The sequence below is a fragment of the Ailuropoda melanoleuca genome, chromosome 2 (genome assembly GCF_002007445.2).
Source record: "Ailuropoda melanoleuca isolate Jingjing chromosome 2, ASM200744v2, whole genome shotgun sequence".
NCBI lineage: Eukaryota > Metazoa > Chordata > Mammalia > Carnivora > Ursidae > Ailuropoda > Ailuropoda melanoleuca.
The window spans coordinates 167,709,995-167,730,840 of NC_048219.1; the positions used below are offsets into that span (position 1 = coordinate 167,709,995).

General features: G+C 37.4%; 1 protein-coding gene across 2 annotated transcripts in view; it reads right to left on the reverse strand.

The window, feature by feature from the left end:
* LOC100478661 (ras-associated and pleckstrin homology domains-containing protein 1) overlaps positions 1-20,846 on the reverse strand; it is an 84,092-nt gene that overhangs the window by 38,945 nt on the left and 24,301 nt on the right. For both annotated transcript variants that reach the window (XM_034654998.1, XM_034654997.1), the window contains exons 2-4: positions 12,674-12,793; positions 6,963-7,068; positions 5,664-6,169 (exon numbers count right to left, since the gene is read on the reverse strand). In XM_034654998.1, the coding sequence (XP_034510889.1) occupies positions 5,664-6,169; positions 6,963-7,068; positions 12,674-12,793 (732 nt within the window). The remainder of the gene's footprint in view (positions 1-5,663; positions 6,170-6,962; positions 7,069-12,673; positions 12,794-20,846) is intronic.

The following is a 20,846-nucleotide window of genomic DNA, read 5'->3' on the forward strand; positions in this document are numbered from 1 at the left end:
TATTTTAAATAAAATTTATAACATGCAATTACCATTTATATTTGCAAACTTCTATCTAATTGAAAACTATTATTTTATCAGTTAACATGAATAATGAGAGTACCATAACAATGTCAGGGAATCAGCTGCAACATTTATTTCACACTGGTTAAGATACAAAGAGACCTTATTACAATTTATTTCAACCACACTGAATTCCAATTCAAAAACTTTGTAGATGAACATTACTGATGGATTTCAAAAGAATACCGACTGAGGGGCGCCTGGGTGGCTCAGGCACTAAGAGTCAGCCTTTGGCTCAGGGCGTGATCCCAGTGTTCTGCGATCAAGCCCCGAGTCAGGCTCCTCTGCTGGAAGCCTGCTTCTTCCTCTCCACTCCCCCTGCCTGTGGTTCCCTCTCTCACTGCCTGTCTCTCTCTCTGTCAAATAAATAAAATCTTTAAAAAAAAGAAAATACAGACTGAAATTATTCTAAAATCCATTTTTATGCTTATCCACGGAAAATATTTTATACTAAAAGATTCTTTAACATTTAGGAAATAATCATTTTTTAACAGTCAGCTTCACTTTGAGATATTGATAAAAACTGGGAGGCAAATGTAGTTTTGTAATTCAAATACAGGCTTCTCAGTTACTTGACCTACTTGATCTCTTCTTTGGAATAAATGCCCCTACCAAAGGGATAGTGGGAGGCTTAAATGAGACAATGTATGTGAAGTGCCTGAAAACAATACTTCAACAAAAGTCAGGAAACAGGCAGGGAAAAAAGACTTACTCTTCCTAATATGAAATTGTACTGTGCCTATCCCTGTTCGCTTTCAGAGAGCAGCAAGACAAAAAGATAAGCCACAGTATTATTTCATTTTTAAATGGGCAGTTTAACTATGCCTGTCCCCAAGATGGAACAGTACCAATCTCAAATTGACTTTTCTAACTAGGCTCAGATGTCTGGCAAAGAACTAGGAGGCAGTATGACTGGCAAAGAGGAGGAGGAAAGAAAGGAAAACAGAGGCAGAGGTAATGGGAAAGCAAATTCTGTAAGGACCTGCAGGCCATTGCAGGGATTTTGGTTTTTTACAGTAAGGTACAAAGTCTTTGGGTTTGAAAAAAGGAGGGTCAAGATCTGACTAACTTTAAATAGGACCACTCTGGCTTCGGTATGGATGGTAGACTATTAAGGAGAACATAAATATAGGATGACCAGGTGGGAGACTATTACAAAAATTTACATCAAGATGATGTTGTCTTGGTGGCAGTGAAGGTGGCAAGAAGTGATCAAATTCTGGATATACTTTAAAGGTAAAGGCAACAGAATTTGCTGCTGGACTGGAATGGGAGTGGAAAGAAAAAAGAGAAGTAGACAAAGACTCCAAGGACTTTGATGCAGTGGAAGGATGTAAGAGCCATTAACTGAGATGGAGAAGACTTTGGAGGAGTTCGTTTTGGAGAAAAGACCAGGGCTTCGGTTTTAGACCAGTTAAATTTGAGCTACCTATGAGACATCCAAATAGTTACTGATTAGAGAAAGGATGTATGAGCCTGGAGTTCAGGGGAGAGGCACTGGCAAATGATACCTGTATTTCTTTGAATCTAAGATGACTTAATGCTGGCTGGTACTTTCTTGATCTTTATCAGGAACTATCAAAAGAAAACTTCACACGGAACTGCCACCTCCCTGACAGTGACAGATGCCACCTGTTTCTAAAACATGGTTTCTCAACTTTGGCACAACTTTGGGTCAGACAATTCTTTGTTGTGGTGGCTATCCTGTGCATTGTAGGGTTTTAGCAGTGCCCTTGGCCTCTACTCACTAGATGTCAGCCTTTTCAGACAGTGCTGAACGTTCCCTGGGGAGCAAAATAGTTCCCAGCTGAGAACCATTGTTTTAGAGGGATTAAAATGTGGGGAAAAGGTGTGTCTTAGATAAATGAAATAGGGTATTAAAATGTGGGAGTTGTCAGCGCTTAAGCTCACAAGAGTGGATATAGACAGAAAAGGAGTCAGGATTGTACCTTGGGGCACTCCAATGTCAAGAGACTGTAGACAGGAAAAGGAGATTATGCTAGATATGGCTGAGTGGTAACCATCTTAGTAGGCCCAAGGAAAACTGAATGTTAAGCCAGCACTGGAGAAAAGCAGAGGGGCACCCCAATGTACATCATGTAACCTCAAAAGTCTCCAGAAGCAATAGAAGTGATGGTGGGAGTGAAAGCAGGATTCGCTGAAATCATACTTAAGCAAGCAGTTCATTCACAGACTCCTCCTTTTACTCGAAGACCAACAGTGGTCTCAGGTTCAGATCGATAGTCACTCACAGGACCCAACAGACCACTGGTTGGCACCACGTTCACTTAGTTCTACAGAAAGGCTAAGCATGCTAGCATGAGACATGCTATCTTTAAAAAGGATTCACAGAGGCCACCAGGAGCCTTTTCTGGACCTATCATTCTAAGGGACTGAAATCATGTAGGTAAGTACAGAAATCACCCTGGCTTAGGGAAACTTCATACTCCACCGGAAACAGCAGTACATTTTAAGAGCCAATGAGTGTAGGTTCCAGGAATCCTTGAGGGATGTATTTATGTTCACTTACAAAACTGACAAACTTCACACCAGGAAACAAAGATTTGTGTCTTTTCATAGTCTTCTAAGTTCACTCACAGTCTTCCTGGTCCATATGCACTCACTAATCAGGGGTCAGTTTATGGTGAACAATATTACCTGGGAACATTCTATATTTATTAGTCAAGTTTCTAGTTAAAAAAAAAAAAATGCCAGGAGAAGGAAAACGCCTAAGATCATTTCCCATGAAGATCCTTTCTACTTAAACCAGTGATTCTCAGAGTGGGGACTTTTGCCTTACATGGAACACGTAGCAATGTCTAGAGACATTTCTAGTTGTCACAACTCAAGAAGGTGTGTGTATTACTGGCATCTAGTGGATAAGACAGATGCCAGCAATGCTGCTAAACTTCCTACAACACATATGATAGCTCCCACAACAAAGAATTATCTAGCCCAAAATGTCGGTAGTAAATGTTGAGAAATCCTGACCTAAAAGGATTCGATGGAAGTTCACATACTGAACACTGAGGACCACCTTACATTGCAAGCCTTCTTTCCCAAATGGGCTGCTAAAGCACTGGCAGCTGACATATGCCCTCTATGTAGGAGAATGGAAGATCTTCTCCGGAGAAGCTCACACACCTGAGAGAAAAGACCTAAGAATGATACTGGAGCAAAGACTATGAAAGACAGTAAAGAATTTTAAGACGATATTAATAGAACAGTAATTTTGTTTGAACTAAGAGACTTAATCAACTAGGGGAAAGTTTGGAGTTGAAACAGTGATAAACATACCAAAAAAACCCTATATATTTTTAAATCTCAAGACAATTATTAATTCCAGGTAAGCAAAATGTAATGTCCCAAAAAGTAAATGCAATAAGGGCATATAGTTTAGCAGCAAACTGCATGTACATAGTCATGATAATATAAAAACTGAATAGTAAACCAACCAAAATATACTGGTAGGATAGGGGAAGATGAGGGGAGAAAGGAGAGAAGTTGTCTAAAAAGGAGTTGTCTATATACTAATCTTCCAGAGTGAGAAGTCAGTAGATAACAACTGAAAAATATCAAGAAATAGCAATATAAATATAGATTTTATGACACAGAGGTAAATACCCTGAGAATCAGCTAAGAGTAGAAAGTTCTGACCTTTGAGAGGCTATGGCATGTGTGTGCTCATGTGTAGCAAAGTTTTCTGTAACAAGTCTCACAGAACTATTTGACTCTTTATTCTCCACACACATGCAAAAGTAATTAAAATATTTTTTAGAGATTGTATTTGAGTGTAGGGACAATTTGATACATGGGTTTGGGATCTAGTAAGCCTCAATTGGTTTTCTTGATTTGAAGAACAGACCAGATCCATAAAAAAGTACACGAAAGCAAGTTTCAGGTTTGTTAAACCACTTTTCTACTCATCCAGGCAAGACAAAAGAACAGGATGGATAGAGAAGATTTTAACTCTTTTCCTGCTTTATTTCTGGTTTACTTACCAAACTTTATATTGAAGTCTTACACTAAATATACTACTGAACACTGGTATCTTTGCCCATGAATACCACTAGGTCACATCCAAAGAGTTTGCTGGGAGAGGACTTTTCACTTTTTGTTTTTATTGTATGAACTTATATAATGACTATATTTTTACAGATGAACACACACAAAGATCCTTAGTGATTAGTTTAACCTGACCCTATGCATCTTGACCCAACTCAAAATAATCTGATTAGAATATCAACACACAAAACACAGAATAACCAAGAAAGCACATTCCTAATAAAATACTGCTCGTATCCCAACAAGTAAAAGACATAAACAATAAATACTATACAGCTGGTGCTAAATATAATCCCTAGGTATCATAAGACAGAAATAAATTTTTAAGTTCTCTACAGAATATATACCATTTAGATGAGCTTCATTTTAAATAAGTGAAAATTTATTTTTTAGATTGAAATACTTTTTCTTTACAAGCAATTAAACTCAAATTTATCTCCAAACTACCATGAGTCATGCTTTTTTTATGCTTCACAGTGCCCAGAACAAACTGGGCACACTAATGGGTACAAAGAGTTAGTGACTGATTGAAATTAATCTAATGAATTAAATCAATGGCGAAAAAAATTAATGTTGAGTAATAGGTGTAAATTTTAAGTTTCTCTATAATTCTTTAAACCATGCTCTATAAGATTTTACCTTAGAATTGATTATTCAAAAATAGATTATTTTACCCTGTGGTAGAGAGGATTATAAACATAAACTGAACAGAAGGCTGGCTTTATTTTAACCACATTGATCTTCTTTCTTGCTGCTACCCTGTAACAATATTGCCTTCTTTTTGACAAAAATATTCAATAAGGAATTTACCTATACCAAACTCAGCTTTTGCTAAACTGATTTTAACACAAATCTATTCCTTGCCCTCACCCCATCACATCCAGAAGAACTGTCCTTTAAAAATCTGTTCAAATATATTACTTTTGATTATCTGAACCACTGTATGAAGATTAGACCATGTACTATTAGCTCCATTTTACTTATGAGAAATTGATGTTCGCAGAGGCTGAATAACTCATTTAAGGCCCTATGGGTAGTGAGAGAAAAGGGAACACTTGGAACCCAGTTTTCTGATTCCAAGCCCAGGGGCCCTTTCCACTGCAGTACACTGACTCCTTGATAATAAAATAGAATCTTGGAGGACTGTAGCAGTGGTAGGCATTTTTTTTTAAAGTTGTTTTAAAATAAACATACATTAAACAGCAGTTAGCATTATAACAATTATAATAGCTTTGTACAATGTCATCAAGTATTAACCACACTTCAAGTTTTTTAATCATGTGAAACAACTGATATTAATTCAAGGGCTTCAAATAGCCTAAGAATAAAATGAAGAAAATCTCTTAATCACTGTGACATTGCTGTATCTGGTAATATATTCCTTCTGTAGTGATTTTAAAACTTAGTTCAGAAGGATCCTGACAAATTTTAAATGTAGGAAAAATAAGAAAGTTAATTAAAACTACATTTTAAAAATACCGTTTCCCCCTTTTAAAAATACTAAAATAGCAGGAAAAAAAGTTCCATCTACTTACCTCAGTAATTGGCTGCCCCTGATGTGTCAAATCCAGTTCTTGAGGGCGTGTTACTTTATCAATATCCAAAGAGTCCATGCTGGAGGTTGCAGAGGTGATGCTGGAACGAGAGGAGTTACTAATAGAGCGCACTTCAGCATCGCTCACTGTGCCTGCTGATGCTGTTCTTCTGTGCTGATTAGTTACTAAGGGCTTAGTATCTTCTAGTACAGATTGCTGAGCAGCCTCATCCATGCTCAAGGAAGCCTGTTCTAACTGTGCAGTGATGTCATCGAGGGAATAGTTGGCATGTGATGGTTTAGTTATCCTGTTAGATGAAGAAGACAATCCTTTCAAAGTGCCATGTTTTGATGTATGTCGGCTAGCAGGTAATTTCTGAGTGGCTTTTGTTTCTGTGATTTGACGCTTACTATTTCCTGCACCAATACTGCTGAGCTCCTGCTCTATGGAGCAAAGATCGGCCATCAGGGCATCCAGATCCACAGTTTCTCCCTGATTCAGAGCTTCTGCAATGAACAATATATACATGATGTTTCCAGAATACATTGAACCAGAATTTAGACATTCTATTATAAATTTGTAAATGAATGAAGTGGAAGAAGCAAATTTATCCTATTGGGCTAAAGCCTATTGAATACATTATTTCTAAGAATTTTTTTGTTTTAAACTCACAGAGAAATTTTTAAAAGCAAATAGTCCATCTTTTAAGATTTGTAGTAATCACTAGAGAATAAAATTATGAGTTGAACTGCAAAAATCATATACTGTCCTATGGTTTTAACCACATCCATGCAACTTTTTACCATAGGCTCTATGTTGTTAATATGATCAGTGCCCTGGTAGAGCTGTTTATACTTAAAGAGCTGAGAGCATAGAGAGAAAAATGTAAAGCCTAAAAAATTACAGATTATGTCAATTCCAAGTATTAGAAAGTTGATTAGGCAGAATACATTAAATAAAGGCCAGAGGGGCTGATTTAAAACTTTTTAACAAGTAAGTTACTTTGGACTTTATTCCAATGAAAATACAACAGTGCAAGTAAATTTGTCATGGGGTACCACTTGAGTATGTAACTTTGTCAATCATTAATAACTAGAAAACTATTTTAGTTATGTTCTAGTTTGGTTTTTTCCTGTGATCATTTGAATTAGTAATAAAATGCACAAGCCAGAAATATAAGAACTCACTCAAGTTATGCATGTAGGTTTTATATTGAGCTACTTGGAACTGCAGCTGCGTTGCTTCTGCATTATGTAATTTGGTATACTATTTTACATTTTATTTCCAATTACATCTTACCATTCAAGTTGTATATGGAGAAGCGATAAGAAAAATTGGCCATATTTGTTTCCTGACGAAGAGGAGATCTTTTTACTGGTTCCATGGGCTTGTCAGAATCCAAACTCTAAAGAAAGTTTAGTAAGTTGTATTATTTTCAGGCTTCATTGTAAAAAAGGTAAATAAAGTTTGTTATTTGATTAAGTGAACTGTTAATAAAACCAAAGTCCTTCTAGTTTTAGGAACAAGTATAATTGTTTTTCATGTTATTTTGGTTATAAGTTTTTTCAATTTTTAGATATATGCTTACTTAAGGCATTTAAGACCATTCTAGTTTGGAGTAAATGTCTTTCCAAATACATCAAGTATAGTGACTGAGCTCATTTTACATAAATTCACTATGAGCTAAATATATGAATATGGGATGGGCATGGTAAGATACAAAATAGAAAGGAACAATGCAGAGCATTCTGTTATCTCTTTCCTCAAAGGGGTTTGTTTTTGGTACAGCATAGTCTCATTCTTGGCATGAAGAATCCTGAAGATAAGGCACAATTCTGAACTCAAAATGGGTGAGATCTAAGATCAGTTTTTGTTTCTTTGTATTTACATATTTTTATGAAAAAAATTTTTTTTCATCTTAATTCTAGTTAACTTATACCACTGTATTAGTTTCAGGTGTACAATACAGTGATTCCACAATCCTATACATTACTCAGTGTTCATTATACCGTTCCCTCTCCCCTCTATTAACCATCAATTTGTTCTCTATAGTTTAGAATTTTTAGTTGTGGGGTTTTTTTGGGGGGGCTTTCTTTAATGATATACTTGGATCCCTTTCTTTTTTTTTTTAAGATTTTATTTATTTATTTGACAGAGCGAGAGCACAAGCAGGGCAGCTGCAGGCAGAGGGAGAGGGAGAAGCAGGCTCCCTGCTGAGCAAGGAGCCTGATGCAGGGGCTTGATCCCAGGACCCTGGGATCATGACCTGAGCTGAAGGCAGACGCTGGACCAACTGGGCCACCCAAGCGCCCCGGATCCTTTTCCCTTTATTCTTTGCCTATCTATTACTGGTTTTTTATTTGTATTTTAGGTTTGTATGTAACATCTGCATATAGCAGTCTATATTAAGCTGGTGGTCACTTAAGTTTGAACCCATTCTTTACTCCTCTCCCCCTCATGAGTTAGGTATATGGTATCATACTTTACACCTTTTTACCTTGTGAATCCCTTGACTGATTTTAGAAATATACTTATTTTACTGCTTTTGTGCTTCCTACTTTTCTTATTCCTATTTACGGTTTTCCACTCAAAGAGTCCCCTTTAATATTTCTTATAGACCTGCTTATTGGTCATGAATTCCTTTAACTTTGTTTGTCTGGGCAACTCTTTATCTCTCCTTCTAATCTGAACCAGCCTTGCTGGATAGAGTATTCTTGGCTGCAGGTTTTTTCCTTTCCGCACTTTGAACATACCATGCCACTCTCCCTTCTGGCCTACAAAGTTTCCACTAAAAATCAGCTGATAGCTTTATGGGGTTTCCCTTACTTGCAACTGTTTTCTCTTGCTGTTAATTTTTTGTTTATCACTACTTTTTGCCATTTTTTTAAAAGATTTTATTTATTTATTTGACAGAGATAGAGACAGCCAACGAGAGAGGGAACACAAGCAGGGGGAGTGGGAGAGGAAGAAGCAGGCTCATAGCGGAGGAGCCTGATGTGGGGCTCGATCCCATAATGCCGGGATCACGCCCTGAGCCAAAGGCAGACGCTTAACCGCTGTGCCACCCAGGCGCCCCACTTTTTGCCATTTTAATTACTATCTATCTTGGTGTGGACCTCGTTGGATTTTGTCAGGGGCTCTTTGTGCCTCCTGGATCTGGATTTTTGTTTCTTTCCCCAGATTTGAGAAGTTTTCAGCTATTATTTCTTCAAATACATTTTCTGCCCCCTTTTCTCTACTTCTGGGATCCCTAAAACGCAAACGTTATCACACTTGATGGTGTCACTGAGTTCCCGAAGTCTATTTTCATTTTGTATTTTCTTTTTTCTCTCTCCTAGTCAGCTTGATTGATTTCCATTATTCTGTCCTCCAGGTCACTGATCTGTTCTACTGCTTCTAGTCTACTATTTATTCCATCTACTATATCTTAAATTTCAGTTATTGGATTCTTCATCTCTAATTGGTTTTTACTTTTTCTATCTCTTTGTTGAGGATCTCACTGAGATCCTCCAATCTCTTCTCAAGTCCAGTGAGTATCTCTATGACCATTACTTTAAATTCTCTATCAGGCATATTATTTACCTGTTTCACTTAGCTCTCTTGCTGTGATTGCGTCCTGTTCTTTCATTTGAGACATATTCCTCAGTCTCCTCATTTTGTCTAACTCTCTGTGTCTGTTTCCATGTGTTAGGAAAGTTAGTTATGTCTCCTGCTCTTGAAAGTAGTGGCCTTATGAATAGGTTCTGTAGTGCCTTACAGCGCAATGCCTCCTGTTACTGGTACCTGAACCTGGTACTTCAGGGGTATCTCCTTCATATGTTATATGTGCGCTGCTGTTGTGGCTCACCCAATTTTACCTTCAGTCTAGTTGTCTGCAGTGGCTCTCTTTGCCTGTTGTTGGCAGGGTTTGGTCCCTCTATTATTAATGAGTCAGTCTTGGGCCACCTTGGGTTTGAGTTGAGTCAGACCAGATATTTGTCAGAGCTTCAGTCACATCGAACTGCAGGGCTCTCTCCCTGTGTTGTCCCCTGAGAAGCTTTCATCGGTGGGCAGGGCCTGCAGTCACACCAAATGTCTACCCCCAGCCCACTGCTGGGCCCAGTTGTATTGCTGTATGTGATTATCTTCCCCTCTCCCCAGGGCAGGAGTCACTTTGGAGTGGTGCTGGTCCCTGTTGAGGGTGCTTTCACCCTGCCAGGCTTATGGCACCACTTTGGATGGGCTCTGGCCAAGAGCATATCAGAAGGGGCAGGACTGCAGGAGAACACAGAGCAGGGTGGGTGATGTTAGCAAGGTTTGCTCTGTTCTGCTGTAGGAGAGGACCTGCAGCCACTGGAAGAGACAGGCCAGGTTGGAGAGGGCAGGTCCAGAGAAGTGCTGGGGCAGGATACATGGTGTTAGAAAGGTTTGCATGGTCTACTGTGGGAGGAGACCTGAAGCTGAAGCATGGCTGGAGGGGGAATGTCTGCAGATTGTGGGGACAAGGCACACTATTAGTAGGTGTGAGTATTGGCTCCAAGCTGGTTCCTGCAGTTGTCTGTGGGTTCATGCCAGGAGTGGGTGAAGGAAATGGTGCCTAACAGCTTCTTTGTTCCTGGAGAAGTCCCAGTGATCCTTGCCCCTCTGGCACATGCTCTGAGATTAATAAACAAATCCTCCTCTTGTTTACTTCAGGTGTTTTTCAAACTGCTGCTTCTATGCTGTATCTCAGTGAGGCTGTTATGCTGCCTCTTTAAGGGCATGGACTCCGTTTCCTCTAGCCCTCCTGGCTCTGCCAGAGCCAACCCCACTGATTTTTAAAGTTTCAGGTGTTAAGTCCCACTGACTGTAAGAACAAAGGGAAATTCGGCCCTGCCAGTTTTCAAAGCCAAATGTTATGGGGATACATCTTCGCCGTGCAGGCTACCTCATCTGAGTCGGTTTCTCTCCCCTCTCTGTGCCCAGGATGGCCTTCCCTCATGTCTTTGCCCTTCCTCCACTCTTGAATGTGGCTTCTTCTCTACATTTAGCTGTGGAAAGTTTGTTCTCCCAGTCTTCAGGTCATTTTCTGGGTTATTACACTGATGTGGGGGTTATCTAGTTGCATTCATGAGATACAAAATGAGGTGAGAATCTTCCTACTCTGCCATCTTCCCTGGAAGTCCCAAGACCCAAGATCTTAACAGAAAGTAGCTACAACTTCAGACAATGATGGAATATCCTTGTTCTTCTCAAACTCTATTAAGATGAGGACAAACTGTAACCCGGCTGTGATACTGCCTATGATAAGTCTAGAATTATACTGTACTTCAGGACAGAATATCTTGTAAGTTATCTCACCACCTTTTTAAATGACACTCTCTAACCTTTCTACAATAAAGAATATAAGATGCTTACGACAGAGAAATTCAGAGAAAAGATCAGTAGTTAGTGTCTATTTAAATAAACTCACAAATATTAAGAAAAGCCTTTTAAAACTTTAATTTCTATTTATAATTATCAAATAGATCTCAAATAAAAAAGAAGGCTGGATAGTCTGTAGAATCACGGAATTAGATTACATTGGTGCCTTCTTTATTCATTTGTCTCAAGATAAAAGGAATCCATTCAGATAGTGTCCAACCAGGTTTTAAGGCTATCATACGAAGGGAATCCACATATGATATCCACTGCCTTATTTCAAAGTTTCACAAAATAGGAAATTCTTCAACCTCAAACCCTGTTCCTCTGCTGCAACTTAAGTCCTGATGCTTCTCCCAGTGGAAATGAAAAATATTAGGTAGGTTTAATATTTTCTGTAAAATAACTTGAATATAATTGAGGACATATTAAGAGTCAATCTATTTACCAGTTCAAATAAATATACTTGTTATAATTACCTGCTGCGCTGGGGGAACAAAAGAAATAGTAAGAAATACTCCTTGACACCAAGAAATTGGTAACCTAGTAGGATGGTTTTTAAACTTTTTTTCGTGGGAGGGGGCGAGTATCATGAGAATTTGATAAAAGCTCTAAACCTTCTTCCAGGAAAATGCAAATACATAAAAAACTTTACAAATGATTTTAAAAGACTCACCAACCACTTAAAACATAAACTCGATTTAATATAAAGTTGAAAATCCCATTAACATGGTATGTGTGATATGGGTGGGTGCACAGATGACACTTTGTAGTAAACTAAAAAAACAAAACAAAATAAACTTGAGGTTTTAGCTACTAATAAAGTTCATAAAATATTTTTTGAGAACATCTTAAGTGTTAAAAAAAAAAAATAACTTGTTAGCAGTGAGCCGCCATTACACAGTGGTTAATCTGTTTTGTCTCTAAAGACAGATTTATACAAAAACAAACAAACCAAACAAACAAACAGTCACAGCATTAGTTTACGAGCCAACTTTTTTAGTGAGTGGCTCTTCACATTATATGGCCAGGAATTTAAAATACTGGGAAGAATACAAGTACCAAACCAGTAGAAAAGCCATCTGCAATGAAATAGCATAGAGTTATTATTCCACCTTTTTTAAACTTAAGACTCAATAAAACAAGATAAAAAGGCTTCGCCATGGTTTTAAAATGCAGCCAGAAATGAAATTTTGTCAGTATTCTAGAATTATGTAATAGAAAATACTTGCATGTGAGGATATTACTTACGTTGTAAAATGTAGTAAATATTCACATTTATTAAGTTATGGAAAAGGATTTGCTAAAATTTAGACTTTTAGATTTTGGGTTTTAAACCTCTTTAGCCAGGAATCTCAATTTACAAAACAGATTTTAAATAATCCTTCTAGAGGAACTGAACGTCTGTCACAAGTATTTTTTTGTTTTTAGATTCCTTTAAATAACCACATAAAATACTTTGTGTTCCAGAGTTACCATTCATTTACTTGTTAACGCTTTGGATGTTTTCCCTTTAATAGCAGTATTTAAAAATGGAACCTATATCCATATCCCTATGTCTACACAGTAAACTTTTAGCACACAGTGATGACTTAAAATCCTCAAACAATTTTTCAAGCACTATTTCCAACCTGAGTGAGTTTGTCTAGCTCCCCTAGCCAGGCTCCAAACATTTTGTCCAGGTCCTGATCTTCCTTATCGCTGTCTTCTTCAGCACCATGGTCGATTTCTTCATCTGATAGCTGATCCATCTGAAATATAGACATTTGGGTAGAATAAAGTTTAACAAGTTAAACTTGAAAAATTATGCAGCACATGTTCTGATATATATTGTAACTCTCTCGAGTCAAACCTTCCAAACTAGAAATTATATTATACAAGGAAATTAGAAGTCATTAATAGAGACAGGGTTGACAAGTGAGTAGGAATGAGTAATTAGTCCCAAATTTTTAGGAAATTGTGAAAGAACAGAATATATCAGATTATGACCAGAATCACAAGTAACAATAATTTAAAAATTGCAGAGCCCTCCCATTAATCAGAGGATATCATAGTGCAGTTTTCTCCACTAACAGAGCCTGTAACACCCCAAAAACCAAAGAGAAATAATTTCAAGACTTCAATCCAGCACATTATCATTTCACTTATTCTGTAACAATCTATTTAGATACAAATAAGTATGTATCCTGCAAAACCTTAGTCCAAAAAGCACTTCAGAGAAAAGACAAAAGTTTTAATCTAGTTTAATCTGTTGAATTAGTTCCTCCTCTTACAGTGTTCTTTCTACCTTACTTTCTCATCAGTTCTGACAAAATCCAGGGAACCAGAACTGAAATAAACTTTAGAAAACTGGAATTGAAAGCTTTAAATTCATATACAAAATTTCCTATATGTGGTGACTTTTCAAGTGTAAATCCTTGAAAGAAGAGATTATTTTTTCTTCTCATTAATAAGGTGATATCCGACATGGAACCTGAATATTGTTTTGTGACGGGATGAAAAGATTACACAAAACAAAGTAAGATCAATGACTGACCAGACACTTAAAGTTCTTAAAGTAAGATTAATCTGATTAGTATAAAATATTTCAATATCAAAGGCTCTAAGAATCTCTTTTTTTCATTCCAGTATAGTTAACATACAGTATTATATTAGTTTCAAGTATACTATATAGTGATTCAACAATTCCATACATTACCCAGTGCTCACCACAACAAGTGCACTCCTTAATCCCCATCACCTATTTCACCCATACCCTCACCCACCTCGCCTCCGGTAACTATCCCCTCCGGTAACTATCAGTTCTCTACAGCTAAGAATCTGTTTCTTGGCTTGTCTCTCTCTGAGAAATCTTTAGTAAAGCCTACCTTTGCTTAAACCAACATATTCCAAATTAATCTGACCACAAATCCTTTGCCTTCAACTTGGAATAATACCTATTAACTTTCCTAGGGACACAATGAATATCATCACTCTACATTCCATGCTCTTGACTCACACTTCTGAAATACAAATTTTGTTCCAGTGGATCTAGGCAATATTTGGAATACTACCTGACTATTGGTTTAAACAATTCCTCAGAGATTAAAGATATCCTTAATCTTAAATAAGAATGTGTACACATATTATACCTCCAAGGCAACTATCAACAAAGTAATTGTGATTCTTAAAATGTGGTTATGAACTATGTGAGGAATTTAATTATCTAATGGGATGTCATGAAGCTAAATGTTAAATCTTTTTTTTTTTTAAGATTTTATTTATTTATTTGACAGAGAGACAGCCAGCGAGAGAGGGAACACAAGCAGGAGGAGTGGGAGAGGAAAAAACAGGATCCCAGCAGAGCAGGGAGCCCGATGCGGGGCTCGATCCCAGGACCCCGGGACCACACCCTGAGCCAAAGGCAGACGCTTAACGACTGAGCCACCCAGGCGCCCCCTAAATGTTAAATCTTATTTTACTATACAAAATTTTGCAGAAAGGGTCAAATAGTGTTGCAAAATCAATGTGAACTGGGTTGCCTGGGTGGCTCAAGTCAGTTAAGCATCTACCTTTGGTTCAGGTCATGGTCCCGGGCTCTTGGGATGGAGTCCCCCACTGGGCTCCTTGCTCAGTGGGGAGCCTGATTCTTTCTCTGCCTTTCTCTCCCCCTGCTTGTGCACTTCCCTCTCTCCCTCTCTCTCTGACAAATAAATAAAATATTTTTTAAAAAATCAAACTGAACTTAGGTCTAACGATGTGGAAAATCAGATCATATCTCATTTAATCATTTAAGGGAAGTAATTTTCTTAAGCTTAACACTACAAAAGATCACAGCTTATCAATATCTTTAATGGAAACTGATAATTCTCATTTCTTAATTTTACTACTCAAAGCATGTACAAATCAGGGAATTCTCTTGACAAATAGAAAATACATCCACCAATTCCCCGAATCATACATTTGACCCTTAAAGAGATTTGGTTTTTATAATTCACTTGTGTTAATACTAGTTCTAGGATTTTTATTCATTAATGAACTATTTACAGAACTATCCCAATAGAAACCTGATAACATACCTCATTGTTCTACCCAGGAAAACACAAAATGTTAGTAAAAAGAAAAACCTCATCTGACCAGGTAACTTAATTACTCAAATAACAGTTGCTAGTTTGAGAACATCTAGGAATAGGAATATCCAGTCTTCATAATGAAGGCCAACAAGCAACGGAACTGGGAATTTTAAAAGTCAACTTCCTCTTCCTCCCTAATCTTTAAAACTAAACACACTGGAATAACCCAGAAGCTAATATATTCTAGGAGGAATTCTGCTTTGAGATAATGATACTTATGCCTGCACTTCCCTTCTGAGCACACATTATAACTGCCCACAAGGAAGCTGCTATACTGGAAAGAATGAAATAGGAATATAATTTTGCATATAGTATTGCAGAGCATACGCAAAATAGTTCAAAATGAATGAATATTTTAAGTTATTACAGTGCTAAATGGAACTGTAGACTCCACATCAAAGACTGGTGGGGTTTTTTTAGTTTTTCCTATTATTCAAACCCAATAATTACTTGGATTTTTAAATATCTCTTTAAATATTGTCATTAATAGTTTTATTTTATCTAGATTACTGCAGATCAAAGTAGAGGAAAATATGGCTAGGGAGTAATAACAGAGAGTCATAAAACAAATGGAAATTCTGAAGCAACTATTTGACTTTTACTATTTATGTAACCTTTGCCAATTTTTTCCATTCTTGAATTTGTCACCATGTGGGTTATTTTATAAAAGTTAAGACACTTATTCAGAGACTTTTCCAATAAAAATTTAGGTCCTACAACATTTTTTAACAGATCTACACCCTAAAATAGCATTCTCCCTTCTCCAGAAGCTGAAGTTGATCCTTATTCTCTTACACCCAGAAATGGCATCATTTCTTTTTTTTTTTTTTTAAAGATTTTATTTATTTATTCGACAGAGATAGAGACAGCCAGCGAGGGGGAGTGGGAGAGGAAGAAGCAGGCTCACAGCAGAAGAGCCTGATGTGGGGCTCGATCCCGTAACACCGGGATCACGCCCTGAGCCGAAGGCAGACGCTTAACCGCTGTGCCACCCAGGCGCCCCCATTTCTGACTACTACATCACACCAACTGAGAGCACTCCCAAAGTTTTCTTATCGGCTCTGTACTGTTAAAGTCAGCAAATCTGGTACAGAAATTCATTCTATTATATATTGATACCTGTCTCCAATTAGATCACAATTCTAAATCTGAATTTCCCGAACATAATGCCCTGATTGGAAATGATGATAGCAGAAACTGCAAAGAAAATAATACAATAGTCAACTGTCCCTCCAAAGGGGGAAAAATACTAAGGAAAAGAAAATAGAATTTATGAATCTTATTTTTAAAATAATTTGTATTTAAAAGAATAGCTTCTAACATGATGCTTTTCCTTAATGATGTGGAAATAGTCCCAAAAAAACTATAATACATACGAGACCAAATACTATTAAATTATTCTATGACTACTACATTGGGTACTTTAGGGGAGATATAGTAAAGTTTTAATTCCCTGCTCCATTACAACTGAGGGAAACTATGTCCTGAAAGAACAAATGTACCCTAACACAAATGAAAAGGTGTATTCCCCAAAGGGCACACTTAATGAATATAGAATAAAATCCACAGTCAGTGGCAGATCAAGAAAGCCCTGGGTGATCCTGGCCTTCAGGGACCGCTCCGATCTTTCGAACCACTCTCCCTTCCAGCCACACTGTCCTGCCTGTTGTTCCCTGGAGCAGGTTGCGGGCTGAGAGGGTGTGAATTCTGTTTTGAAGATAGACTGAGGTATGCCAGTAAATATTCAACTGGAAAAAAAATGAAGAAGGGCTATTAGGACTCAGGTAATGAGAAGGTTTCGTTAGCCTGATTATTTCAAAATCATGTCTATTACAGAATAATCACAGATTGCAGGGAATAATGACTGAACTAATATTTTTAACTAATTTACATTTATTTTTTTCACAAAGTAAAAACAGAAATAATGGTGGAATGATCCACCACTGTTTATATGCTGGTTGGTTTCATTTCACACATAATGGTCAATAATTGTGCTTCAATTATTATAGGTTAAAGCTTATATATGGCAAGCTCCACTACACATAACAAACTATCCATTTGGTATGCCTATGCCTGAGTATGAAACAATATTATTTCCACTATATTTTCTATGAAGCTAATTATTCAAGTATATTTTCCCTATTAGCCTTCCTTTCAGGAGATATTTTGGTTTACTATTCAATTTCCTCACTGTGAGATAGAATGGTGATCTTTATCAAGAAGGCTGGGCTTAGAGTAGGACTTAAGAATTTGAATAAATATATTCCAGGTAGGGGAAATTATAAAGAGCAAAGGAGAAAGTCTGTGTTTGTAAAACTGTCATGAGATTGACTTAAATAAGACGAGAGGAAAAAGTGAGATTTAAAAGTCAAGGACCAAGGTCATATAGATAATCTTGAAAGCCAAGTCTATACTTTCCCCTGGAAGGCAACCATATTCTTAAACACAGAAGTGAAGGGGTAGTCCAATGTTCATAGCTGCATTGTCCACAATAGCCAAATCATGGAAGGAGCCGAGATGCCCTTCAACAGATGACTGGATTAAGAAGCTGTGGTCCATATATACAATGGAATATTACTCAGCTATCAGAAAGAACGAATTCTCAACATTTGCTGCAACATGGACGGCACTGGAGGAGATAATGCTAAGTGAAATAAGTCAAGCAGAGAAAGACAATTATCATATGATTTCTCTCATCTATGGAACATAAGAACTAGGATGATCGGTAGGGGAAGAAAGGGATAAAGAAAAGGGGGGTAATCAGAAGGGGGAATGAAACATGAGAGACTATGGACTATGAGAAACAAACTGAAGACTTCAGAGGGGAGGGGGTGGGGGAATGGGATAGACTGGTGATGGGTAGTAGGGAGGGCACGTATTGCATGGTGCACTGGGTGTTATACGCAACTAATGAAGCATCAAACTTTACATCGGAATCTTGGGGATGTACTGTATGGTGATTAACACAATATAATAAAATAAAATTAAAAAAAAAAAAAAAAGAAGTGAAGGGGTAGGGAGAGAAATGGTATTTTAGTCAGAGGACACGATGCCCGTGTAAGAGTTATTAGAGAAACGAAAGAACAATAGAAGGCTACTGTAAATATTATGTAGAGATAATTATAGAAATGGAAATTGAAGTCCTCAGAGGAAATACAACTTACACAAGTCACCTAGTTAGAGAGTGGTAAGAAAAATACATGGTATTGAATGAGGGTGCCTTATTTATTACTGAATTCTTTTTATCCCTTTAACAATTCAAAAAGAATTACTTTTTATAAAAATAAGTATACTTAAAACCACATGAAAACTCTCAGAATGCAGGAAGAGGGCAAAGCTGCCACTACAGCATTTCTCCGGGTCTAACACGCTCAATAGTCCAAAGAGGCAAGACAAGCTTTGATTTAATATTTGCTGTAAATCTGCTGTATGCCAGATAACGGGGGAACAGAAATGGACATGACAGCCTCTAACTTTAAGGAATATATAATCTAGGGACGCCTGGGTGGCTCAGTTAGGCATCTGCCTTCAGCTCAGGTCACGATCCCAGAGTCCTGGGATCGAGTCCCACATAGGGCTCCTTACTCAGTGGGGAGCCTGCTTCTCCCTCTATCTGCTGCTCCCCCTGCTTGTGCACTCTCTCTCTGACAAATAAATAAAATCTTTAAAAAAAAAAAGGAATATATAATCTAATAGGGGACAGAAAAGGGAGCCAACAACAATAAAACAGCACTAAGTGCTGTAACAGAGGTATGTTATGTGACTATAGTTCAACTTAGTTTGAGGGAAGAAGAAAGGGATGATGCTCCAGTCCAGACCTGAAGAATGAATGTGCAAGGCAGAGAAGGGGAAGGGTGTTTTAGGCGGAGGTCCCGTATGTGGAAGGGCATAAAGCTGTGACAAAGTAAGACATGTTGAGAACCCTAAGTGACTTAACATTTCTAATGCACAAGATGTGTGGTGTAGACCTATGGAAAAATGGGGCTGGAGAGGAATTACGGGCAAAATTATAAGCCATATCAAAGAGTCTGGACATGATGCTGTATGGCAGGGTATTTCCAATTGTGGTCTGCTACATCAAAATTATCCGGGGTGCTTCTTGTAAAGTCAGTTTTAAAAAAATGGCCTGTCCAAAATATACCAAATACTGATTTCCAGGGTTCTGGGACATTTTTAACAAGTCACCCCAGGTATTCCATATGCCTACTGAAGTCTGACAACTGCTGCAATGTGTTGTTTTATAATTATCAGGAGAACTTGCAAGACAAAATTAATGCAGCTTCACACAACCACAGTTTGGTTAAAGGCAAAGTAAGACATGTACTCCCAAAGGCCATTAAGAAATTAGGCAGTGACAAGATCCCTTCATTAACATACCCTCATTACCACAGTTCCATGCTTCTTCTGAGAGTTATTTGTTTAGATATAATTTTTAGTTCTTTATGCCCAGTTATGTTTCAGTAACTCTATCACAAAAACAGTTTCTGAAAAACCTCCTATGCTGCTCTACTCTGAATAATAATTCCGAAGAAAAACAGGCACTAGAGAAGGGAGGCTATAAAGATTTCCAGGTTCAAGGAGAGCCCCTAACTGTGCAAGATACAACTCTTACAAAATAAAGCAGGAGGAAGGAAACCTATATCAGACAAAAGAAACAAAAAAAACTCTGTTAAAATTAGTAAGGCACAAAAAGAGGAAGACTCATCAAAAGGAGGAGGGAGGAAGTCAGAGCAGAGAAGGAAAAGGAGAGAAATAGGACACAACATAAAATGAAGTGAGAAATGTGGGGGATGGAGGGCCATTAACTACTCATTTGACTAGAGCACCCAGAGAGAGGTGTGCTTGATTTACTTCTCTCTTGACCTACTACTCTTCAACACAGAACAAAGTTCTGCTGTGAACTAAATGGCATCATTTGTAAGCTGCCCAAACGGAAATGGGAACTTAGGGAACCAATTGAATTTACACGAGCTCTTCACAGAAAAGATATTAAGTGTGTTGAATGTACAGCAACATTTTCCTCAGGGTTTTATCTTTTAATTTTGGATGGTCTTTTTTTCTTTCTTTCTTTTTTTTTTTAAAGATACTGCTAAAAGTTTTATTTTTCAAGTTATCAAATATGATATTCTTTTCCAGGCAAATTCTTGCACTGTTTTGGTCAGTAAATTCTTCTCAACCCAGAAATCAGATAAGTGCTTACGTAAATTTTTAGTTTTATTTTATTAATCATTCTTTTCTGTAGTTATTACATTTAACATAGGTAGTTTAGTTTGGCATTAGAGAACCTTAAATTGATTTTTCCCAAAATTTAGTTCTTTTAAATTTACTTATGTTCTATATATACACCAGGTTCTTTTTCTGAGGATCCTTTTCCATTGTGTGCCTATTCTTAAATAAACATCACTTCGTATTTTATTAATTTATAAAGCAGGTAAGTTAAAAAAAAAAAGTCAAAAGTTGCTTTATGTAAATCGATCACTGAAGTTTTCTCTGTTAAGGTGACACTCCACAGAAATGGCCCAGGTTTTACTTAGGGTCCAACGCTTCCAATACTTTGCCTACAAACAGCATTATGCCAAGTACTGTGCAGGATAGAAAGAAGGCAAAAAATACATTCTATGATTTCAAAGAACATTAATCCTAACTGTGGGAGAGATGGTAAACACTGAAGCGTCTTGATTAAAAGATTCTC